Below are 22,632 nucleotides of genomic sequence, written 5' to 3'. Positions count from 1 at the left end.
TTCCACCATTATTGCTCGAAAAATACGAGTTTTAATTAGAAACTATGTAGTTTGAAAACTTTGAAACTCAGTAAAATAGAACCGGTTAATGAGAGAAAAATTTGCTAAACCGAATTGCAGAGTTCCCTGTTGGCGAGTTTTGAAACTAATTGGCGGGAAAACGAATCTCTCTCGTTGAAGCGCCGCCATACCTAGGAATTCAGAACCGCGAACGCAACCCTTTGGAGGAGGCGCCGAGAGTTCGCGGTCCGTCGTCGGTCTACCTGGAATGCATGCACACTCCAGTCAGGTGCGGGACATGCACTCCATCGGGTGAATCGTCACGCGACCTCCTTTATTCTTTTGTTTGTGACATTTTCGTTTGGCGAGTGCACCCCTTTTTCCATACTATGCGCTACAAAGAATTCGCGTTCGACCGGTGCGGTTCAGGTGCGAATTAGAATTGGCGAACAATAATGCGATCGACAACCTTTGCGAAGGATAGCAGTAGCAAAAAACTCCTGACCCCGGCCGCGAGCGGGGAGCAATTTGACCTGGAAGATTACATTTACGAGATGCAGCGTCGGAACGAGGAAATCAGCGCGGCCGCCGCCGAGGGTGCCAATGACGACGTCTACTCGCAGCTGGCCCAAAAGGAAAAGGACCTCATCTTGGCCGCCGAACTGGGAAAGGCCCTGCTCGAGCGAAACCAGGAGCTCACCAGGCAACACGAGAAGATGACCGAGGACTTCTCACGACAGCTTGAAGTAAGTCAAATTAATTTTATATAAATTTCTATAAAAAATCAATTTTTATTTCATAACAGTTACTTTTGATTATTAGATTAATTAAATATATCTTCAAAAAAATCGGTTTTGAAAATAAATTTATCAATATGATAGAGCAATGGCTAATTTTACGGCAAATTTATTTGTTTAAATTAAAATAAATCAATAGTAAAAATACATTTCATTAAATAATATTATATAATCGTATTCTATATGGATACATAATTTGATTATAGTAGGACAATTTGGCTAGTATTTAACCATAATGAATTGAAATTAAATAAAAATTCTTTAATTTAACAAATAATAGAGCTATTTTATAGAAATATGATAATTTATTTTGAATTAAGGAAATTTGTAACTTTAATTTAATTAATGTTAATAAAGATTACATCAAATCAACATCAAATATTTTTAATTACCAAAATTGTATAACAAAAGTGTCAGCAATTATTTTCAAACGTGCTTGAAGGTAATTTTAAAATATCAAGAAATTTAATTTAAAAAACAATTATCTTCTTCTTTTAAAGTTTGGGAAATTTATCGTAAATTTCATCAGATTTATTTTTCTTCTTTTTATTTTTACCTTGCTTTGGCTCCGAATATGAAAAGGAGGTTTTTTTGCCAAACACTTTTGCTGTTTTTATAGATTGCGTTTGTTCTCATTTTCGTCGTACGCAAATAAAAAGCTCTCTCGTCTCTCACGTTCCGCCGAACCCAAGACTCGCCGCCTCCAATCTATAACCTGGATACACAATGCTCTCTAGATACGGCAGTTTCGCAGAGGCGGAGAGCGAAACCGGTTTCGCCATTTCGTCACTCGCGCAAAATTTTGCCAACGACTCCAGTCCGCAGATTTTTAAACTCGGACGAGCATAAAAAGGAAAATTTAAAATAAAAAACATGGCGTGAAACAGCAGCAAAAGGATCGGCGTAGAAAATTTATTAAAAAGGAGGTCAGGCCAGGAATTTTTGATTTTGCACAGCCTTTTGCTGCGCGGAAATTTTGCAACTTGTGTTATTTTCCGGATGCTGCTGCATTCCTGTGGAAAAATAATGATGGCCGCTCAATATTTTCCGAGAGTTATTCGCATTTCCTGCAGGGGAATTTCCATCGAAATCGAAGTTCGCACGATATTTTATATTTCCCGCAATATTATTTTGCAACTTTGATAAATGTGAACAAAGTAATTAAAATTTGTGTTTAAATGTGCGTGTCTTTTTTGTTTTTGTAGAATTTTTGTGTAGAATCTCTTGTTTGTGTTGTTTAAGTGTAACTTCAGTTTCAGGGTTAAGATTTTCAGATGATTATTGAAACCGTGCGAGAGATCAACGAAAACAATTTTTTGTGATCAGACATTATTATTTAAATGCTAAAATTAAATTTTTCCAATTTTATTTACTAAATTTTTTTTTATATTTGGAAAATTTAAAAATATATTATTACTATAATTATTATTAATATATTTTAAATTTTTTATGGTCATTAAATATAAAATTATCATTATTGCATTATTTATTTACTTTTAATTGAAATGGACTAATTTAAAAAAATTAAACCGATCGGTTTTGATCAAAAATTCTATCAAAATAATTTAACAAAATCTTATTTCCCAGTTAATGTAATTAATCTTTTTAAATAAAAATAAATCACTAGAAAATATACACATGAATAATTATTAATAATCATTAATATATATATATATATATATATATATATATATATATATATATATATATATATATATATATATATATATATATATATATATATATATATATATATATATATATATATATCACAATATATATTAATCACAATTTGTCTTTTAATTTGGTTTTTTTTCGTACAGAAATTGAAACAAATAAAGTTACATGGAATTGTGTGTTGAAAAAGCCTGCTGGTGCTTGTTAGTCAGTCAGTCGCACACATTAAAATTGGTACATCTGTCCATATGTTCTGTGTGTCTGGGAGCGCACCCCATTTATTTTTAGTGCTCCGTGGCCCATAAATGCATCTTAAGGGCTCGGAATAATGCGGCGCGAGAGACGCCCCATTAATATTTCCACAACAATTTGTCGCCGCTGATGCTGACACGCGTGAACCGTGGCGAGGAATTGATGGACCTCAGGCATCCGTTCCGTCTCTGTTTGTTTTCGTGCCTCTAACTCCGACTAAAAATGGAAATCAAACTCACGATGATCAGAAAAAGACGCACGAAAAAACCAAAATATTTTTATATATAATGATTTCTTTTTTACTTTGAAATTATGTTGCTTAATTTCAACAGATTTTGAAACAAAACTTGAAAACCAATTAAATGGAAAATTTTCCCCAGTTTTCATCAGAAAATTCTACTCTCTCTAAAACTAAATAAATCTTTAATTCCAGAAATTAATTTTTCAATTTTTTTTTACATTTAAATATAAAACTAATTGTTATAAAAAAAAATTCATTCAAATAGAGACAGAATTTGTGAACCTTTCTGGCCATTTCCATTCAAATTTGTGAGTGAAAGAAGCAGCTGAACCATTAAAAAGCGCACGACGGAACACGGAAATAAACTTTTGCAGCAGTCGGTGACATTATTTTGATAGATCAGCACCGCTGTGCGCACTTTTATATTCGGCCGAGCAAGGTTATTCAATCCGGTGGCCAAGCAGAAACGACATTAAACTTTCTTCAACTGCAAACACGTCGAGCGACGTCACCGGTCGTATCGATTTTAAAATGCAAAGTTTATAAAAGCATCACTCCAATTAATGCCCTCGGTGAAAAAAATATATAAAACATTCAAAGAAGGTCAGGAGCCTCTTTTGTTTTGCATTGAACGAAAGTGATTGAAATAATTATTATTTCTGTGTCACATCGGCGGCTTTGTCTTTAACATTAGCATACTGGGCCTCTGATAGAGCACCGAAGATGGTCTTGAAAAGTGCCGATTGCTTTGTGAACCAAGGCTGAAGCTCCGTAATCGAAATCAAAAATGCAGTTGCATGGGATGCTTATCTCTCTTGACTTTGTAACTAGTTTTGGAGCACTCTTAGAATAATGACTGCCGAATCAAAAGTATAATTGACTATTTCTGTTGACCTGAACTTATATAATTCGTGTCAAATGGTATTCAAGTGGCTGGCCGACAAGAGGACAAATAAAACACAAATTAATTGTTCTGAAATTTTTCTCAATTTCCAAGATCACGTGACCAGGTTAAAATAATAAATTAAAATTAATTTTAGTTGATGCAGTTTATGAAATTATTCATTTTTTTTTTAAATTCCTACTTTTATGATGAAATTTTTGTTCAAAAATTATAATTTCATTTTAGAATGGAAATAATTTTATTTGATGAAGTTTTTGAAGTGATTCTATTTCTTTATTTTGAAATTCTTACCAATTATGATTGATTTTTTTCAAAAATAGTAATTTATAATTTATTTTAGAATAAAAAGCAATTTAAAATGGAAACAATTTTATTTGATCAAGTTTTGGAAATAATTCGATTTTTATTTTAAGTCTCTTAAAATTATAATATTTTTTTTTTTTTATAATTTCATTTTAGAATAAAAATAATTTTACTTGATGTGAAGTTTTTGACATGTGATTTGATCTGTTTTTATTTAAGAATTCTTACAATTATAATGACGAAATTTTTATCAAAAAATCATGATCAATTTTAAAATGAAAAGCAATTTAGAATGAAATTAAATGTAAGCTTTCCATTTCAGCACAATTTAATGATTACATATCAATCACTTTAATCTCTCCGTCGAGAAGCACGCATTCGACTTTGCTAAACTGCAACAACTATATGGCAAATTGCTGAGAGATTCCGTCATTAGAAACGGTCTCGGCTATCCGTGAATGCAGCTAAGTAAGTGCAATTAACCTTCTGATGGGTGTGCAACGCCAGTGAAAGTTCCAACGCTGGCTATTTACATTCGTCCAGAGATTATTTCAATCGTTCGCGTCGCACAGAGCGAGTGATTCAAAATTCGCCTCAGCGGTTAATTTCATGCGACCAATTAAAGACCGCCCTTTTTTTCTGGCGAGCGAAAGGAGCGATTGTGAGCGAGAAAGATGCGCCCAAAACTAAAAGGAAGGCTGCGGTGTCAAGCACCGTGACCGGCATTGCGAGAGATGAATCACAGGATGTTGTTTTCACGAGAGAAGCTGCAAGTTCATCACCCCTCCTGAATTCGAATGAGCATCAGAAGCTTTCCTTCCATGCCCGTTTTTTGTACCAAAAAGTCTCAAATTATGGCAAGATTCAAAATAACTCAACAAAACCAGAAACTTCGCTAAAAAATTTCAGCCGCAATTTAATCAAGTTTTTTCTGTAAATCTAAACATTAATTAGTAATTGATAATATCATTTTTTTAAATTAAAATTTAATAAAATCCTTGCTTTTAAGTAAAATAGAGATAAAAATTAAATTGAATTTAAATTTTATCTTTTTAGTGTCGTCTTTTCATATTTTAAATTTAAATTAAAATCAACTTTATTCAAGCAGCTGGAGCAACTCGAAATAAAAAAGGGACAACGCCCTAACATCAAAGAAACATAACTCGTGTTCCTATCTGCAGGGTTATTTTATTACCAGCCTGCGCCGGTCGGGGATTGAATTATGCCGAGTGAAGGGGTTGACCTCGCAGCAAGTTTGGATTTATAATTGATACTGCAGCTTGAGTGCTCTCCTCGTCCAGATAATCCAGCTTAAAAGTCTTATCGGGCATTCCAATTTGGTCTCTAATTTATTTATTGCACTTCTTCTGAAACTCAAGAGAGGCGCAATTGGCCAGTGATTTATTTATTTTTCTTCTCAATTGGCCGCGCACGGGCGGATTAGTTTTTCTTTTATGAAAGGCAGCCGTATAAAGGTCTGCGCAAAATTATTCCGAGCACATGTCCTGCGGTCAGCCATCGTTTTATGGGTGCAACGAGCAGAATGATTGAATATACAAATTTTTTTCTCCTCTCAAATTAGTCGAATGACGGACCAGTTTGAATTTCCGTCAAATTATTCCTCCGGCAAGCAGACTTTCTTTCTCAATTATTTGAGACTGCCCTGATTTGCTTCCTTAATTTAAAATTCATTTCGCAAAACAAAATTAAGGCTCTGGCAAAATCATAATAATTGCGCAAGTAGCAGTGCAATGAGCTTCATAAATAAACAAGCGGTGCAATTTCGCTGCGCAATAAAGCAGACTTTTTTTAAACAAAAGTGCTCGTACAAAATAAATAAATAAAATTAACGCACGGTATACACTTTAATAAATGGAACTCCTCGTCTGGGGAAAAAGGCGCTAATGTAACTCATCCGGCGGATAGTGCGTCTGGCTGTGCAAGAAAAAGAAAACTCCTTTTTTATTACTCGGAACAATTACGAGCGCTTGCTTGCGTTCACGTAACGCGCACTCAAAACAAAAACATCAACATGAATATTCTAGACAGTTCCGTGTTGGAAATAAAACTATAAAGTCTGCACTCTCATTGATTGACCTCCAACGACCACAACCCACACCAAAATCGATGAATTGAAACACAAATTTGCTTCCGAGGTTGAACTCTTGTTGCACCTCAGCAAACAATAAATTGAAATTTGCATTAAATTATCCAAATGAACTGCAAACTTTAAAACTTGAAGGAATTGAGTTTTATCAGAGAAAAGTATAATAATTTTATAATTATTGCTAGTGGTCGTGCCGTTTTATCCACCAATTCCTTTTATATTTCAAATAAATTGGTTCCAACATAACAATGTGATATAACAATTTGGACAAATGAACAATAATAATAATAATTCAACATAAATTAATTGTTAATTGGACCAAGTTTGACGTGGCAAGGTTTCAATTCGTGACGTCCGATGACGCAATTGGTACGGTGCATGGGCATTTCATTCGAGGCCTTCCATATCTCTCTGGTGCACAGAATGTGTATATATGGGTCTGACTTATTCATGGCGAGAGACCTTCCGCATAAATGAGTGCGCGGCCTAATACACCTGAGCCGCACGCAACGCTCGTATAATATAATATTTTAAACTCGCCGGCTAGTTCACTTGGGGAGGAAAATCGATGGGGCAAGGTTGGCTCATCGACATTGGCCGCTTCCAAGGCGATTCATTTTCGTCTGGCCAAACGCGATTAATTATTAAGATTCCGAGCATAGAGAAAATTGGGTGCGGCGACCTGCTGTTGATTGATGTCATTTGGCAAAGGTGAGTCACCTGAGAGTGTGCAATTCAGGTGAATTTGGGCCACACACTCGAGTGCCATTGACAATGGTTTTATCGCAAAGCAAATAAAATCAGAGTTTCTTCGCCAAAGGGCGTTTATTACTTCTTTTTTTTTATTTAAACAAATATCATTTTGTGTTAACTTGCGAAATTAATTGGCGGTGCTCGGAGATAATAATATTGCTTGGCCTTAGAGAGGAAAAGCTGCAGGTGTGCGTAGGTCAATGCTAGACAGATTCACACTCACAATGAGCTTTTAAAAATAATTTTCACGGGGAAATCATATAGTTGTGCAAGAATAATCGTGACTCATTGTTTTTAAATGATTTTCAGCTTTGAATTGACATCGGTTTAGTTGTAAAGTTTTATTGCAAAAACGCAGAGAATCATGACCGAGGAGAAAAAAAAATGAATTTTACAGCTGCATTTATTATGTATAAATTTTCGCTTGGCGTGCGCTGTGGATCAAGAGTTTTCCTGATAAATTACATCGGCAAGAGTAATGACTAGACCTTGCCTCACTCCTTTTTTTCTTGACGTCACTTTATCTCTGTCGGTAATGCTGTAAGGCTGCAGTAAAAAGAGTACCGAGCTGCGGCGGGATAGAATATTGTGTTTCGCTCCGAACATGCTGGGCCTAGGCTGAGTCGGTCGAGAAAGGGTCGTGGCCGGGCACCTATCAAACTTCAAGTGACACAGACGTGACACTTTTTGCGTCGTGTTACCGATTTCTTTGAAAAATATATGTATAGTTTAAAAATAGCGCGTTAAGAAAAGATGAAACCGCAGTCAATCCAGTTAAGAAAGTTCTACAACTTTATATTATTCCCTTTTTTATAATAAAGGTATTATTTTTCAAAGTTATATTAATATGGAATATTTTGATTCAGGTTTAAAGGGGCAGAATTTCATCTGTCAATTAAAATAATTCGTAAATAAGACTCCTCATAAATTTAAAATTAAATAGTCGGTTTTAAATTTGTTTTTCATTTTGATAACAATTTTTTGTTCGTTACAATTACAACAGACGAAAAATTAGCCCTTTTCTTGCTGGCGTAACTCATGACGTATTATACCCTTCGAGCAGCTTCAAGTACAAATTTGTCACTCTCATTGCAAATAACAACCCACTCAAAGAAATCTTACAAGTTTTACACATCAAAGCGTCGTATATTGCATCAGAAAATAGCCGAAGTCTAAAAACTCTCCGGAAAGAAAAGCTTTACTCTGATATTTTTCCTACAGAGACCAAAAGCGGAGCATTCGCTATAACACGTGAACTGCGTTTGCCGCAGCGTGCCCTAAGAGGATCAGTTTGTCTGCAAAACATCAATCAAAACAGCCCGTCTCGTGTTCGCTTGTCCGGGAGCACGTTTTTCTCTCCGCGAATTTGCACTGCTGGTGATTATTTTTGTGTCACATGCGAGTGCATTTGCGACCAGCATGGCTTCTGATGTAAGAACTGATTTGTAAATAATTACATAGAAAGAGTAAAATTGCAGGTTTGCGACGAGAAGTGCAAGTGGTCGCGTTTTCGCCAAACAACTCTCTCGCCTTGGGACTTTCAACAATGCAGCAATTACTTTCGCGCCAAGTTTTTCTGCACCTTCTTATTTATTGATCTCGAACCTCGTGTAAAAAATTGCGCGCTTTATTTGGAAATAAAACAGAGCTTTGTTCTCATAATTACTAACCCAACATGATTATTAATTCGCCTAGGTGGGAGATGGATAAAATGATAAAGGCAGTTTTCATGGCCAAACTTCTTTTATTATGCCAGCACCTCTATTATTTACTCTGTTAAAACATGTCAAACTTTCATACAATTGTAAAAAAATGGCCAACTACGCCATAAGTTTGCAGATTTTTTCCACACGAATCGTCACGAACGTGTACTTTTTTTATAAATTCAATGGAAACAAAGAGTGGGATCAGTTCCCACGTGCTCGAGTTATGGTTTCTAGTAGAATTTTTTTTTATTGCTGCATTCCGTTTTTTCATTGCTTGAAGAATGAAATTATCCTCAGCACGTTTCATGTTGATCAAGGCTTGCGATCAAGAAAGGGAAGTCTGTGTGCCGCTGCTCGTCAATTAACCACGCTTTTCACTGAGTATTATATATTTTTTTAAAGCCACTCCGCGAGGTGCACGTCCGCACCTCAAGGTCTGCCGTCGAAAGTCCTGCCTGAACTGAATGTTCTATCTCGGCACCAACATCCGCTCGCGCGCTTCAATTTACTAAAATCATCATTAAAATTATCGACCTTGGCTGCGGATAATTAGCACGCGTCGCGCTTTGGGATTTCACCACAATTATATTTCAAAAGAGACGAGCTTTCGCGAATTTATTTACTAATTTGTTTGAATAATGAAAATTTTTCATACAAATTAATTTAGCAATAAATCGTGTGGCTGATTTTCTAAAAAAAGAGAGAGGTGATTTTTATTTTGAGAAAAAACCCGAAGCAATTTTTATCTTCATTGATCCTCGTCCTCAATGATCACAATGACGGGTTATTTACCTTGAGCATCAAGACGTTCTTTTTTTATCTGTGTACATCAGCCATTACAAAGGATGCGTCAGCCAGAAAATATACAATATTTTTTATTTGTGATGCTTTGCTGAATTCAAATTAGGTGATTTTTCATGGGAAGAGACAAAAGAGGCGACATTATTATTGCAGACGTCGCCCCGTCGATTTTCCCAGGAGCAGTCGACGTGATTAAAAATAAACATTAGCGCATTATTTTATTCATAAGTTATTTGGCTGGATGGAGAATTTGAATGGACACCGCACGCTTGGCGGATTCCGTGTTCAATTGTAATCAACCGCAAAAATTGTGCGGCGTTCGAATTAATTCCTATTAGAGAAACCGTGCCAAAATAATCAAATCTGATTATGCGCCGACTAAAAAAAAACCACTATATTTTGGAATTATTATCTCTGACAATTTGTCGGTTACAGAATAAAATATAAAAATTCCCATGAAATTAATTGGCACAAAACCTGGCTGAAAAAGTAGATCATTGGCTATTCCAGTTGACAGCTCGGTGCAATTTAAACGTCAAAATTCTGTCGTCAGGCATTGAAAATCGTTTCATTGCGAAACGCATTTCATGTAGACAATGCGATTCTCACACCGAGATTCAGATTTCCAAACGGTCCGTTTTCAGCCTGGCCGGTGCGTTTTAATTTGTTTATTATTATCTGGAGCGGTGCTTGTTCTCGTGAGAGAGCAGCAAGGTGGGTCGAAGAGGATAAAAAATGTGAGAGATGGTGCAACGCAGTCCATCATCTCACTAGACGAGGATAATGCATGGGTATAACGGGAGTCGGTCCTCTCGCTGGTCATTATAATGCAAACAAACAAACACACATCGATTCGTGCTGCATGCAAGCTCGGTGTTTTTATCGCCAAAGAATAAAGAAACAAAGGCTTGTTCTATTCCCAGAGAGATACGGTTATCGCGAAAAATACTGCATTTGCCAATTTTACATAACCTCATTTGAGGCGCGTTTGTTACGCACTGAAAAAGGGGTGAATTGCTCGTACTGTCAAAAAAGTAGTGTAAAGTGAGATAATTTTTTTATGCAATGTTGTTCAATTGTTTTAGTTTGCATAATTCAGTCTATTTTATTACCAAACATTCTAAAGCTAAAATGTTGTTGAAATTAACAACTTTCATCAATTTTAAGAGGTTTTTACTGAAAATGTGCTCTGTTAGCCCAAATTTTTCGGGTTTTAATTAAGTCATATATTTTTTGTGACACCAAAGGATAAAAGTTTTGAGCCATTTAAAATTAATTCGTTAATTAAATGTCAAAATTTAGGCATGCATTTTAAGTAAAGTTCTTCTAGGACAGTGACCTCTTAAAAATTAAACCCTGGGTTTACACTACAACAAAAACAAAGACACTACTCTACACTAATTAGAATAGTAAAAACACACTCAACAATAACAACCATTTGAAGAAAGTCATCATCATTATATATTAATTATTATTAAGTGTTTACAATTTCACAAAAGTAATCATAAGAAGCTTTTGAAAGATAATTTAGTTTATTCGTTTATGTATTTTATTATTTTCAAATTCTAAAATATTAACACTGAGAATTGGAAGAAATTTTAACTGCTCAGATGCGCACAAAAATTGATTTATTTTATCAGATTATTCCTCTTTTTATAAGACTAAAGGTCAATCTTCAATTTTTTTCCACCGAAATCGGAAAAGGAAATTTTAGGAAAACCGCAAACAAAACATACGGACAGTGCTTTATCTCCGAACTGCTAAAAGCTTCGCGTGCCAAGCGATGTTTGACCTCAGTTTCTATGGTGACTCGGCCTTCGCTAATAAGTCGATATTTCGGCGCGGCACTTTGAAAGTAAAGCGCGAGTTGATTTTGACGACAGCATTAAACCTTCGTCCTTCGGTGCATGCGTGCAGTTGCACCCGTTAATTGACACGGCTGCTGGTCACACACCCTTAACCTACATTCCACCCCTTCCACGATTAGAGTGCGGAAATGACACAAACATACGCTTTCCCTAATTTACTAATGGATTTTCCGAAACTCTCTGCAGAATCAGGGCGTTTTTTATTCGACACTTCCGTGTGAAATATTTTATGTATGCAGAATTATAATGCACAGTTTTAATTGTGCCGATTTATTACCTTTTTCTCACCCGATATCTGGAGCATGTGAATTCTGAATAATATCCAAACGACGATGGCAATTTTTCATAACTGCGCCGATTCCCACTATATTTTGAATCTTGTGTGAATAAATGAATAAACGCATGGGAAAGAAAGAGAATCATTTCAATAGGTCAATTTCTTGCGGTCAGATATTTTCCCGCGTCCCACACACTTGAAGAAGAAAACCGATCCGATTTATTTTCTTACATATTCCTTTGAATCCGAGACGAAGGCAATTGAAAGTGACGTAACCTTGCTTCTTTTCATCCAACGGCTATGGAAATTGATGGAAAACAATTTTCCTCGTGCAAGAAAAAGTAAAACCAGCGTTTGTGTGGTTGTAAAAGGTGAGCTGCTTGACAGACATGTATATTTATTCAATACCAAAGGAGTGCGGTTTACAAAGCAGGCTTGCACAAGAGCGTTGAAAAACGTGAGTCACCTCCAATCAGGATCACTTGAGACTCTCTGGATTTCGTTGAACACAAAGAAAAGTACGTCTTTTGTCTTCTGCGGCTTCTCTTCCCATTTGCACGCACGTCCGAGATCTATTTCGGTTTGCCCGAAAGTTCTGAATTAATCGAATCAAATCCGATTAGATGATGTTTTGACCTTGCCTTTCGCAATCTCGTTACCAAGGGACGCGCGTGAGAAATCGATCGCTCGTGTTATTGCAAACGGACGATCTATTATTAAAATTTGGTTCTTTCCAAAGTGAAAAATCTTTTATCATCGCAAAAATCGAGTCACGAATTCGATTAATGTTGCAGCCTAAAAATGTCGCGAAATTTCTAAACCGTTGTTCATCCACCTGTTTTACGTGCTGATCTTTCAGACGGATTACAAAAATGGAAAGTTTTCTCGTGCAAAAATTCAAAAGCAGTTTTCGAGTGACATATGTTTGAAATGAATTCCGTAATTAAATTTTGCGTTGTTCTCATCGTGAAAAACAGACACAAAAAGGTATTATATTTTGAAACTGATTGTGATTTTCATGAAAGAAAGAAAACTTCTGAGTGTTCCACAATGAAATTGTCCTAATTAAATTCTTACCTAGCACATTCCTTTCTCCCCAAAACGACGCACTCCAATTACATTAATTCAATTTCCCACAAGTCTCTTTATTCAGTTGTAATTAAATCTTTCTGTTTCGCCAACTTCATGAAATACACACTTCTTCACACTTAATTTTCGTTCTCGTCCCAACGTATTCAATTTCACAAGTCGAATAAAATAATTTTTTCGATTGCACGGCCTTGCGAACGGAGAGGACTTTACGCCCCGGTGCTCAATGCCTCATTGCCGGGAATTCAGAAAAAAGTGACGTCAGTTTATTCTGAAGTGGCTCTTTTCCTGTTGCAAAGGGTTACGGACCATGAAAGCGCCGTGTCCTGTGAAATATTAAACAGCAAAATGCAGACGGCGGCGAGCGCTCCACTTGACGCTTTTTGTCTAATTAGGTGGCCTTTTCACTTTCTAGACTGTGAAAATGCAGACGTTTTTTCCTTCAATCCGTTCTTGCGCAGTTTATGGCCAGAAAAATTATGAGATAATTTTTAATCCATCATTTCCTGCAATTTTTGCCCTTGATTAACTAAAACATTGACATGGACTTCATGAAATTTAATTATTTTAGGTAATTTTATTATTATTATTGTTGCTTTTCATTTGTAAACAGTGTTTTAAGCTCTTTAATGTAAAAAAAATTCGACATCTAAGCAAAAAGTTTCAATTTTGCAAAAAGGAAATCAAAATTTTATATTTAATTATTTAAATATTAATTCAATTCATCTTCAAGAAAATTAAATTGAAATAAATTCAAACGAAATACACATTTATCTGCTTTCAAGACAAGCAAATATAATTCCTTCTTCAAATCCCATTAACTCTAAGACAATTTAAGCTTGCTTAAGTGAGCCTTTCCTAACAAGATCAAACGCTTATTCCATTTAATATTGTTTGCCTCGATTTCCTAGTTCGCTAAAGCTTTGCCAAAGCATCAAAGGCGGAAAATAAAAGGCTAGACTTTTTCCATGGAGTGAAAAAGCAGCAGACACGTGATTGTTCACGCTCCGGCTAAGGTCGCAACCTCGCACTCACTCAACTTATCGAGGCACGAAACGATTATGCACGTTTTGCTTCTGTTTTGGAATTGCTGCGCCTCTGGGAAAGTTTGTTACAAAACGGAGTTATTAGCAGAAACGATGAGATGCTCCTTGGATGAATTATGGAGCTTTGTTTACATATTTTCCGTGACTTTATTTATGAGCGCAGGCGGAACAGGTTAATTAAGGGAGTGCTCGAGTTGCGAACCATTAATTTTGCACTTTTGCGGTGGATTGGATGAGAGGATAAAAAACAGTCATTTATCATTTTAATAGAGGAGATTATACAAGAAAGGCCATCACGTTAATTGCGGTTGGATGATCAAACTTCATTTATTTCGTTCAAATCTTCCAACAAAATTAAATTTTTCAATTAAATTGCATAACTCGAAATTAACTAAGCATGCAAAATTTGTGATGAAAGAGTCACGCCTGCCGAAATTGATCAATTTTACGCTCGGTGCCGAAAACAGAAATCGTCCTTGCCAGGTAAATTGAGAAACAGTTCTGCAGTCCGCAGAGGCTTCCATTGTCGTAGCTGCACGGTCGATTTCCCAAGCTGACGCGGAAAATGCACGCAGTCCGAATGTGCTTTGCAACGCGCAAGGCTTCCTCTGCTGTCGAGACGAAAAGCGGCGGAGAAAATGAGATAAAGTATGAAGTGGTGCTTTAATGCAATTCGGCGCGGCCAGACGCTTTTGCCATTTATTTGCATCGTTAAACGCGGCGGAGCGACGACGTGTGGCCCTCGGAAAAGGAAGTTGCTCGCGTTTCGCCTTGAAAAGCGACTGGCGCCCTGACGTGATTTCAAAAGGCTGATATCCTGAAAAAGTGACGCATTTTGAAAACACAATTTCGCAAAATTAAGCGTCATGATTTTCACTTCCGGATTCCATTTCTGCGTTTATTTTGTGAAAAGAATGATCCTGAAATTTTTCAAGCTCAATTTTATAATTAATATTAAATTCTATATTTCGCTTCATAATTTACAACAAATTTTTATTAAGAATCTCATCAAAATGTATGATTATTTTATTATTTCTAATTCCAAAACTCTGTAGTTCAATTTAATGAAACGATTTTCTTCTTCTTAAAACCTTTTTTACCCCATTTGAAGTTTATTGATTAGGAGGGTTAAAATGTTGCAATTTTTTTTTTATCAAGAATCTAAAAAACGGTTAAAATGAATATATTATTTATTGGCAAGTTTTCTTTTATCGTCAACGTTTCATAATTAATTCCACCGCACCTGCTCTGCGCTTCTATTTGCAATCCGTTGCACGCAATCGAGCAGCAGCACTGTGCGTTAACATCCCTCAACACACTCGCAGTCACATGTCCGCTGCAGGGGGTGGGAAACCCGCAGCATAGGGGTGGCTCCACACATGCTGCGTGCATAACAAACCAGCAGGAGCGTCGGCCAGGTGTCCGGAAATGGTGCGGAACAAGAAAAAAAAAATTAAAAAAAACAAGCTTTTTTCCACTGCAACTTCCTAGTGAAGAGAAAAGCAAAAAGTCAGCGGTGCATTGCATAAATAAACACTCGATCTGAGACGCAAAGGAAAATCGCCGTGGTGATCTCTGGGCCGCCGCGATTATTAGGCAACAGCCGTGATCAGCAAGCGTGAACCTCCCATTGCATATTGGTCTATGTCCTACTTGGCTAGTCAGCGGAATATCCATCATGCATTGAGACACAAATCCAGCTTGTTCAAAAGATTCTTTATTTGTTTCACTTTTTGTCCGCGTAAAAAATTAAAATTGGTTTTCAGACAATATGGCGCAGCTTTTTAATATGATAAAATGTGTGAAATTGTGAAAAGCCAAATTATGTGTGATTTGGGATATTTCAAGTGGAACCTCACTGCGCAAATAATTTTCTTTTGCCAGCAGATGAGTGTAATGAGCATCTTTTAAAAATAATAAGCACTACCGTTTTATTACGGTAAATAATTTTTAATTTTATATATTTTCTTTGCATTTTTTAATTGGCGTGCATTCCATTTCCTAATTTGAACTTGTAATTTTTAATTGCATCTCATAATGTAAACAACATAATAAACTTTAATTTCCTTTTCTGTCGGAACAACTTTCCAACCTCATCCTGCCGTAATTAGCGAATTAATTAATTCTTTGACACCGATATTTCACCCGCGTAAGTGACCCAATTACTAATTCAACCACACACTCTCGCCGTATCTTTTACTTAAAAATCAAATCTTTACCGACGAAGCTCCTAAACAAGCCGCGGACAACAAAACACGAGCAACAAAAATTTCTCTCGCAAGCTTTTTCATTCATCCGTCACCCATGAATGAGCGAGACCTGAACGCGTGCCGCCTGCGAAATGCATCCGAGACGTCTTTTGGGGCTGCAGCTGCCGAGATGATGATTTGCGCTCCAGCTGTGGCCTGAGCATCTGGCCGGAGATGTGCATAATGATGGCACACGCTACTATTTTTTAATACCTATGCAGACAGACAGACTGGAAATGTGCTTTTGTCGGACGAAACGTTTTTCTTCTTCCTGGACTGGTTTTGAGTGGTCGGGTGCGATCCAGATTTTATCTTCCTGTTGCGGAAGTTGAGCGCAACAAGAAACCCGAAACCTGTAGTAGTTTGTTAGTGGTTTTTTCAAGCTCATCCTGCGTTTTGTGAAAATTATAATTCCAGTGATTGCTGTAAGGATGACTAAATAATATTCTAAACACAACAAAAAATTTACACTAAAATATTACAATAATTTAAAATTTTTGTTTTTACTAAATTGTCTGAATTTTAATTATTAAAAAAAATTTAATAACACCTTTTTTGTTATTTTATAAATTTTTTAGATACATACAATAATTCTAATTCTAGTTGATAGCATCATTTTTATTATTCTTATTAAACACTTGTATTTTTTAAAGATTAATTCAATTTATGATTAATAATTATTATGGCCTCACATAGGCACAGGTACTTTATGAGATTTGAAGAAAAATCTTTATTATAATTTTCAAGCAGTGGTACTAATTAATATAGGATAACATGAACAATTCACCGAAAGTAATATAGAAGTACAGAATAAAATTGAGGTTTAAATCCTTAAAGCTAAGTAAGCATAATTATGTACGATTTTTCTGAATCCTTTATGTACTATTATTTATTCTTCTGAGTCAATACTGTGAGTAAATTATGAAGCAAAAACAGCTATTGATGTAAATTAAATTCAGAAAATTTGAAGCAAACAACATTTTTAAAATAGTTATCACTTTATTAGTTGTATATTCCTTAGTAATTGCTATTTTCAGCGAGAAAGTTGTGGCAATTAGTTAACCAATTATCTTTTGGAACACATCGGGGGGTCGTTTATTCACCGCCGTGTCGCTGCAGTTTTAAAACAAAAGCACTTTTGTAATGGCACTTGAAGCAAAACCCCTGTTGCGCCCAAGAAAAGTGAATTATCGCTGCTCGCAGGATAATTCAAGGTTTCGCAACACGCTTCCGAAGAAGAGTTACCTCAGCGAATTTATCTTGCTCAGTCAGTCCGAAGTCAACCGAATCCCACTCCCGGCACATAAACAACAAAACAAAACGCGATTTTGAACACTCGTGTCTTATACGGCGACAAAAGCATGCCAGCGGAAAATCTGGCTGGATGCGCTCGGATTCTCAAAATTCGGTGTCGGAGCGACGCAAAAAATAACGGACGCGTCGTGTGTTCTGCTCGATTCAGTGGCCGCAAATAAAAACTTTAAAAAACTCACACGACGAAGGCTTTACCAGAAAATCGGAGAAAAGAGAAAGAGATTTTCTTTCACGCGGAAGTCTTAAATCGTCTCTCGTGAGTGGCAAATGAAAAGATACACTTTTGACAATTTACTTGGCCGAGAGATGTTTATCTGGACAGCAGAGCATTGTTTTCGGCGGCGAAAGGGAAAAGGAATTAGCTTCGCAGTCACTCGACCGGATATTATTCGCTCTGTATAATGACGTAAAACGATTCTCACGCAATCGTCGAATAATACACCTGCTCTGGTGCATCGCAATTGACACATTTTTCCAAAAATCATAAGCGAAACTTATTATGGCAAAGATCGATGCGTCTAGGAAATAATTATAAGAGCAACTCGAGCGGAAATTAGTAGGTTGCAAAATTTAGAAGTGAAATTGTAAAGAGGAAAGTTTTATTTGGACGAAAATATTGATTCTGTGAAATGAAAATGTTTCGGACTGACTCATGTGTTTAATGAGGTGCATAATACCTGATAAGATAATGCGGCGTGCGCGGCATCATTAGAGCCTCAACAGTCTCACATTATCTCGACTCAAGTGTATAAGAAATTATCAAACGTGAATCCACACCATAACAGAGTCGATTTGTCATGTTTTTTTCACAGAAATAATCATTTTTCATGGGAGATTACAAGAATATACATTATCAATCCTCAGCCCATACCAAAAGTGAACTTAATATTCAATAATTATAATAAATGAAGTAATTCAATGTAAACTAAATTATTTATAAGTTTTATTAATAACTCAAATTTAAAATAAAATTTACAAAAAAGGTTTAGATTCTTCATTAAATATTTTAAATAACATTTAATTTAAATTATTGTACAAATTTTAAAGACATTTATTTTGATATTAAATAAAATTAAATATAGCTTCTTTTTTTTAAATTTTTAAAATACATATGAATTTTAATTTGTAGTAAGAAGGGATAAAGTTCAAGTACAAGACCTAAATTTATCATTATGCGGCTCACGCCTGTTGTTCAAACACACAGTTAATTCATTACGTGATGGTAATGATAAGAAAAGTAGCCCATTGTTGCCGCATTAGTATGAACCTGAGCGAAAAAAGTGCATCCTGAGACCGAGAGGAAATGAATCTGGTGATTTTAACACTCTTCCATCATTAAATCGCACAATAATTGTATCAAAAGAAAAACTTTTCAATGAGCTTCAAGAATAAAAAGTGACTGAAATTCACAGCAATTAGATCGGGCAGAGCAAACAATACAGGACTCGGGGCTAGAACAATGGCTCATTTTTTTAATATTGCACCGTGTCAACCTCTTTGAACGAGCAAAACAGTTATTTAAACTAACGAACTCATCTGAATCTTCTTTCATTCTCTACGGTGATGGCAAACAAGAATATTGTTCTGATTGCACGTCACGAACGTAATTGAGTGGTAACCAGACTGTAACTCGCACAAAATCAGGCCTGCTGCCGTTCGCGGAATGACACCTGCACCGTGCAGAAATCTTTATTATATAGATTGGCCGGCGTCTGCTGCGGAGAGAAAACGGCCAGACAAAATAAAATGGTGCAAAAACCGTAAAAACCTTATATTTGTAATAACTTTGCTGCCAAAGCGTTTCACGATCTGATAGAAACAACTCAGATGATTTTTAGAACATCTAATTTTCTTTTATTTAAAAAAAAAGTGCTGAAGATTCTCTAAAGAAAAAGTGAAAATTTTCTGATATTAAATTTCTTTTCTCTCTTGTATGTTGCATAATAACATGTGAAATTAAGAGGATGATCTGACGTTTTCCTTAATAACCTCCTCGTGAGCAATTACGTGTGTGAGGATTAATTAATTTCGCAGCTGCAATTCGCGTCGGTGATGCGGAACCCATGCTCACGAAATTATCAAGAGAGTGTTTTGGTAGCCAAGTTATCGCATCTCTCGGTGGATTATGAATATTGCCGCAATCGGAAAACCCCGGTTGCACGACTGGCCTCTGTGGAAAACCAAGGTAAAGTCAGGGTAATTAAACACCATTCTATGTTGCGCGGAGAAAGGATCGTACAATACAATTTGCTCGCTGCATTTAAAATTTCTTCTGCTTTTACAAAATCCAATTGAATTTTCATAATTTATTATCCTCGGGTTTCTCGCGTGCAAATTCGCGCTGACCCGATTGCATACTTGACGGCTTTCGGCGCTCTTTGTCTATTCGAAACACACCCCGCTTGTGTAATTTGATCGCGGAGTTCCGCTGGATTTGCAAAGAAATGAGCCAAGACACGCGCGCTGCTGGTTTCTCTTTAACCCTCTCGGCCTCCACGAGCTTTTTCTTTTTTTCTAATGGGGTCTGGAACACTTTTGCGTTATCTCCGAAAAGCCTCCCGAGAGACTAAAGCGGTTTCTTTATTTACCCTTTTAGACCATAAAATATTATGTACACACGAGTTCAGCCACTGGGTTTGGATACTGGGATTTTATACGTTCTTGATAGCCCTATTGAACTTACATCAAACTTGAAAGCCGCCCATGGATATTGATAAGGAAAATTGTAAAAATATTTTTTTTTCATTGTAAAACAAGTAGAATAAGCAATAATGATGAGGAATAATTTTTTCGAAATAGTAAATAGCTATTATAATTTTCTTGAGAACATTGAGAAACAAAAATAATCAAATTAGATAATAATTTTAATTTCTTATTAAACAAATGTATTTTGTAAAGTTTAAAGATTTTATACAATTCTTTTTATTATACATTACATTTTAAATTATTTAATTAAACAATTTTGAAATATTTTCATATCATAATTAGAAAGAAATTTGCAATTCCTGAAATATGCAATCTTTAAAATCAATTTTTAATGTCAAAATTACAATATAAAATCTTTCCAGTCTCTCTACACCAGCATTATTAATTAAAATATAGTAATAATTGGTGTATGTACCAGGGTTTTATTATAATTTAAAATTTTTTAGTGAATCAAGCAGGATAAAAGGATTTATTAATAATAAAATGAAAGAAAAATCTGAACATTGCTCATAATATATGAGACACGTTGTATATTACTTTGTCCTTTAATTTTCATTTCATCCTGTAATCACAAGAACAATTAATTGACTTTTATTATAAAAAAAGGATGAACTTGGCAAACTTACACAATTTGTCATTGGCATTGTTCAATTACATTTTCCAACCACAGTTGTCACTCACAAGCCGTCATGCTAAATTGCATCACGTAAAAAGTAAAGCTTCAAAAAATTGGGAGCGAAACACGTGCCTGCATGAGTACTGCAGTGATTATTCGATAATGTCAAGTCTGAGGGCGATAACACTGCACCTGAGCCCGCATGTGTACGAATTTAGCCGTGATGCAAGCGAGTGTGGGCAGAAAAAAAATACAGGATCCGCCACTTGGATTTATACTTAATGAGTCAGCGGCCGCGCCAACCTTCCGCAGGTCCTGTTGCTCGGTCGAAAGGTGACTCACGCACCGCGCGCAGACCTGAACAAGCAGCCAGCGCGAAATGAGAAAGTCTCGTTCGTGTTTATGCAAATGCTCGGCAAAATCCCAATCGTGTGCGATAAATTTCTAAAGTTATCATCGTGGAAAGATGGAAATGAAAATGGCCGAAATGTTGTTCGCTACGCCAAGGTTGTTTATCTTATCTCGAAAAGGTGAAAATCGGTCGTTTGTTGCCAATTCTAGCTGAGTGGCCGTGATCTTGCTAACATTGAAGTGCCAAATATGGAAGTAAAATAATAAACAGGCGACGCGTTTCGGCTGCTTTTTAAAATTGAAATATAATTTGGCAGCGTTCATAAAAGAGGAACAATAAATCAGAATTTTATCATTTCAAAAGAAGGATCAGATGAATGATAGAAAAATACGCAAACAGGAGTATTTAAAATAATTCAGCTTTGAAGATCAAATTTGTAGTTGGGGATTTGATAAAACTAGATTAACATTAAAAAATTCGCCCAAATCAGCTGTTATTTGGAAAATTTTACAAATTTTCTGTACTAAATTTATTAATTTTGTTTATTTTAATAAATTAAGCGAAATTAAGCTAATATAGATGGTTAACTGTGCTGAAATTTCATACTATATTGAATGTCATTGCGTAAATAAAAGTTCAGGTTGCTTCAGAAACATATAAAACCATAAATGTTACGACAGATTTTAATCATTTTAGAAAAGAAATACCTTTTAAAATAGCTTAAAACGCATTTCTTTTGTATAAAAATATTATATTTTTAACTATCTTTTTAGCTGAAAAAAACCTATTAAGCAATTAAATTTTGAATAATAAAAAAGGAATGCTTTTATTTTTATTCCTCCAAAGCTGAATTACAACAATTTTTACGTAATGGAAAATTTGATTGATGAGAAGAGTCAATTAAATATTTCAATATTAATATCCACCTCACGATCCTGAGATCAAGTTTAACTTTCAAATTTATTATTTTTCAAATTAAGGCCGCACCGTTTCAAAACTGAATTCAATTTGCATCATTCTTTAGATGGATTACATCTGAACAAACTTCAATAAATTGGCATATGTATATGCCTAGGTGGAATTCTAGCCGACCAACTTTCATAAAATCCCCTTCACAATTTCATTAATCAGCTCACGCCTGAACGCTCTTTTGATTTACTGTCAGCATGCGTGTGCGCCCGGGCTGAGAAGGCGTACTTTGTCATTTGTATTATTATTATTATTTCAAGCCGATAGAAATTTTGGCTTACAAGGATTTGCTTGTTTGAATAAGTGAAAGGCGCTGTCGGTTGCGTGATGTCAAATGAAGTAAATGCACTTACGTGGATTGCTCATTACCTGCCAACAATTCTCGGCGTGATTCACACTGCACGGACGGAACGAGAAAGGAAAAGCATGGGCGTTTTGAAGTTGCTCTCGTAATTGCCCATTTGTCTTACCACTTTTTTTTTGTCATGTGCGTTAATTGACAACATGGAAGGCTGCTTTGTAATGATTGTCTCTTTAATTTTTACGCGTCTATTTCTTGACAACACAAGTCAATTAACAACTAACAAGAGTTTCTCTCTTTTCCT

At 35.7% G+C, this 22,632-nt stretch overlaps 1 protein-coding gene across 1 annotated transcript in view; it reads left to right on the top strand.

Moving 5' to 3' along the window:
* The first annotated feature begins 269 nt into the window (after positions 1-269).
* LOC132198935 (bicaudal D-related protein homolog) overlaps positions 270-22,632 on the top strand; it is a 32,483-nt gene continuing 10,120 nt past the window's right edge. The window contains exon 1 of the mRNA XM_059623267.1: positions 270-746. Coding sequence (XP_059479250.1) covers positions 456-746 — 291 coding nt within the window. The 5' untranslated portion in view covers positions 270-455. The remainder of the gene's footprint in view (positions 747-22,632) is intronic.

Source organism: Neocloeon triangulifer, unplaced genomic scaffold (genome assembly GCF_031216515.1).
Source record: "Neocloeon triangulifer isolate White Clay Creek 2 clone unplaced genomic scaffold, ASM3121651v1 ptg000013l, whole genome shotgun sequence".
Classification (NCBI taxonomy): Eukaryota; Metazoa; Arthropoda; class Insecta; order Ephemeroptera; family Baetidae; genus Neocloeon; species Neocloeon triangulifer.
Note: the sequence above shows the minus strand (reverse complement) of the source record. Positions and strands in the feature narration are given on the sequence as shown.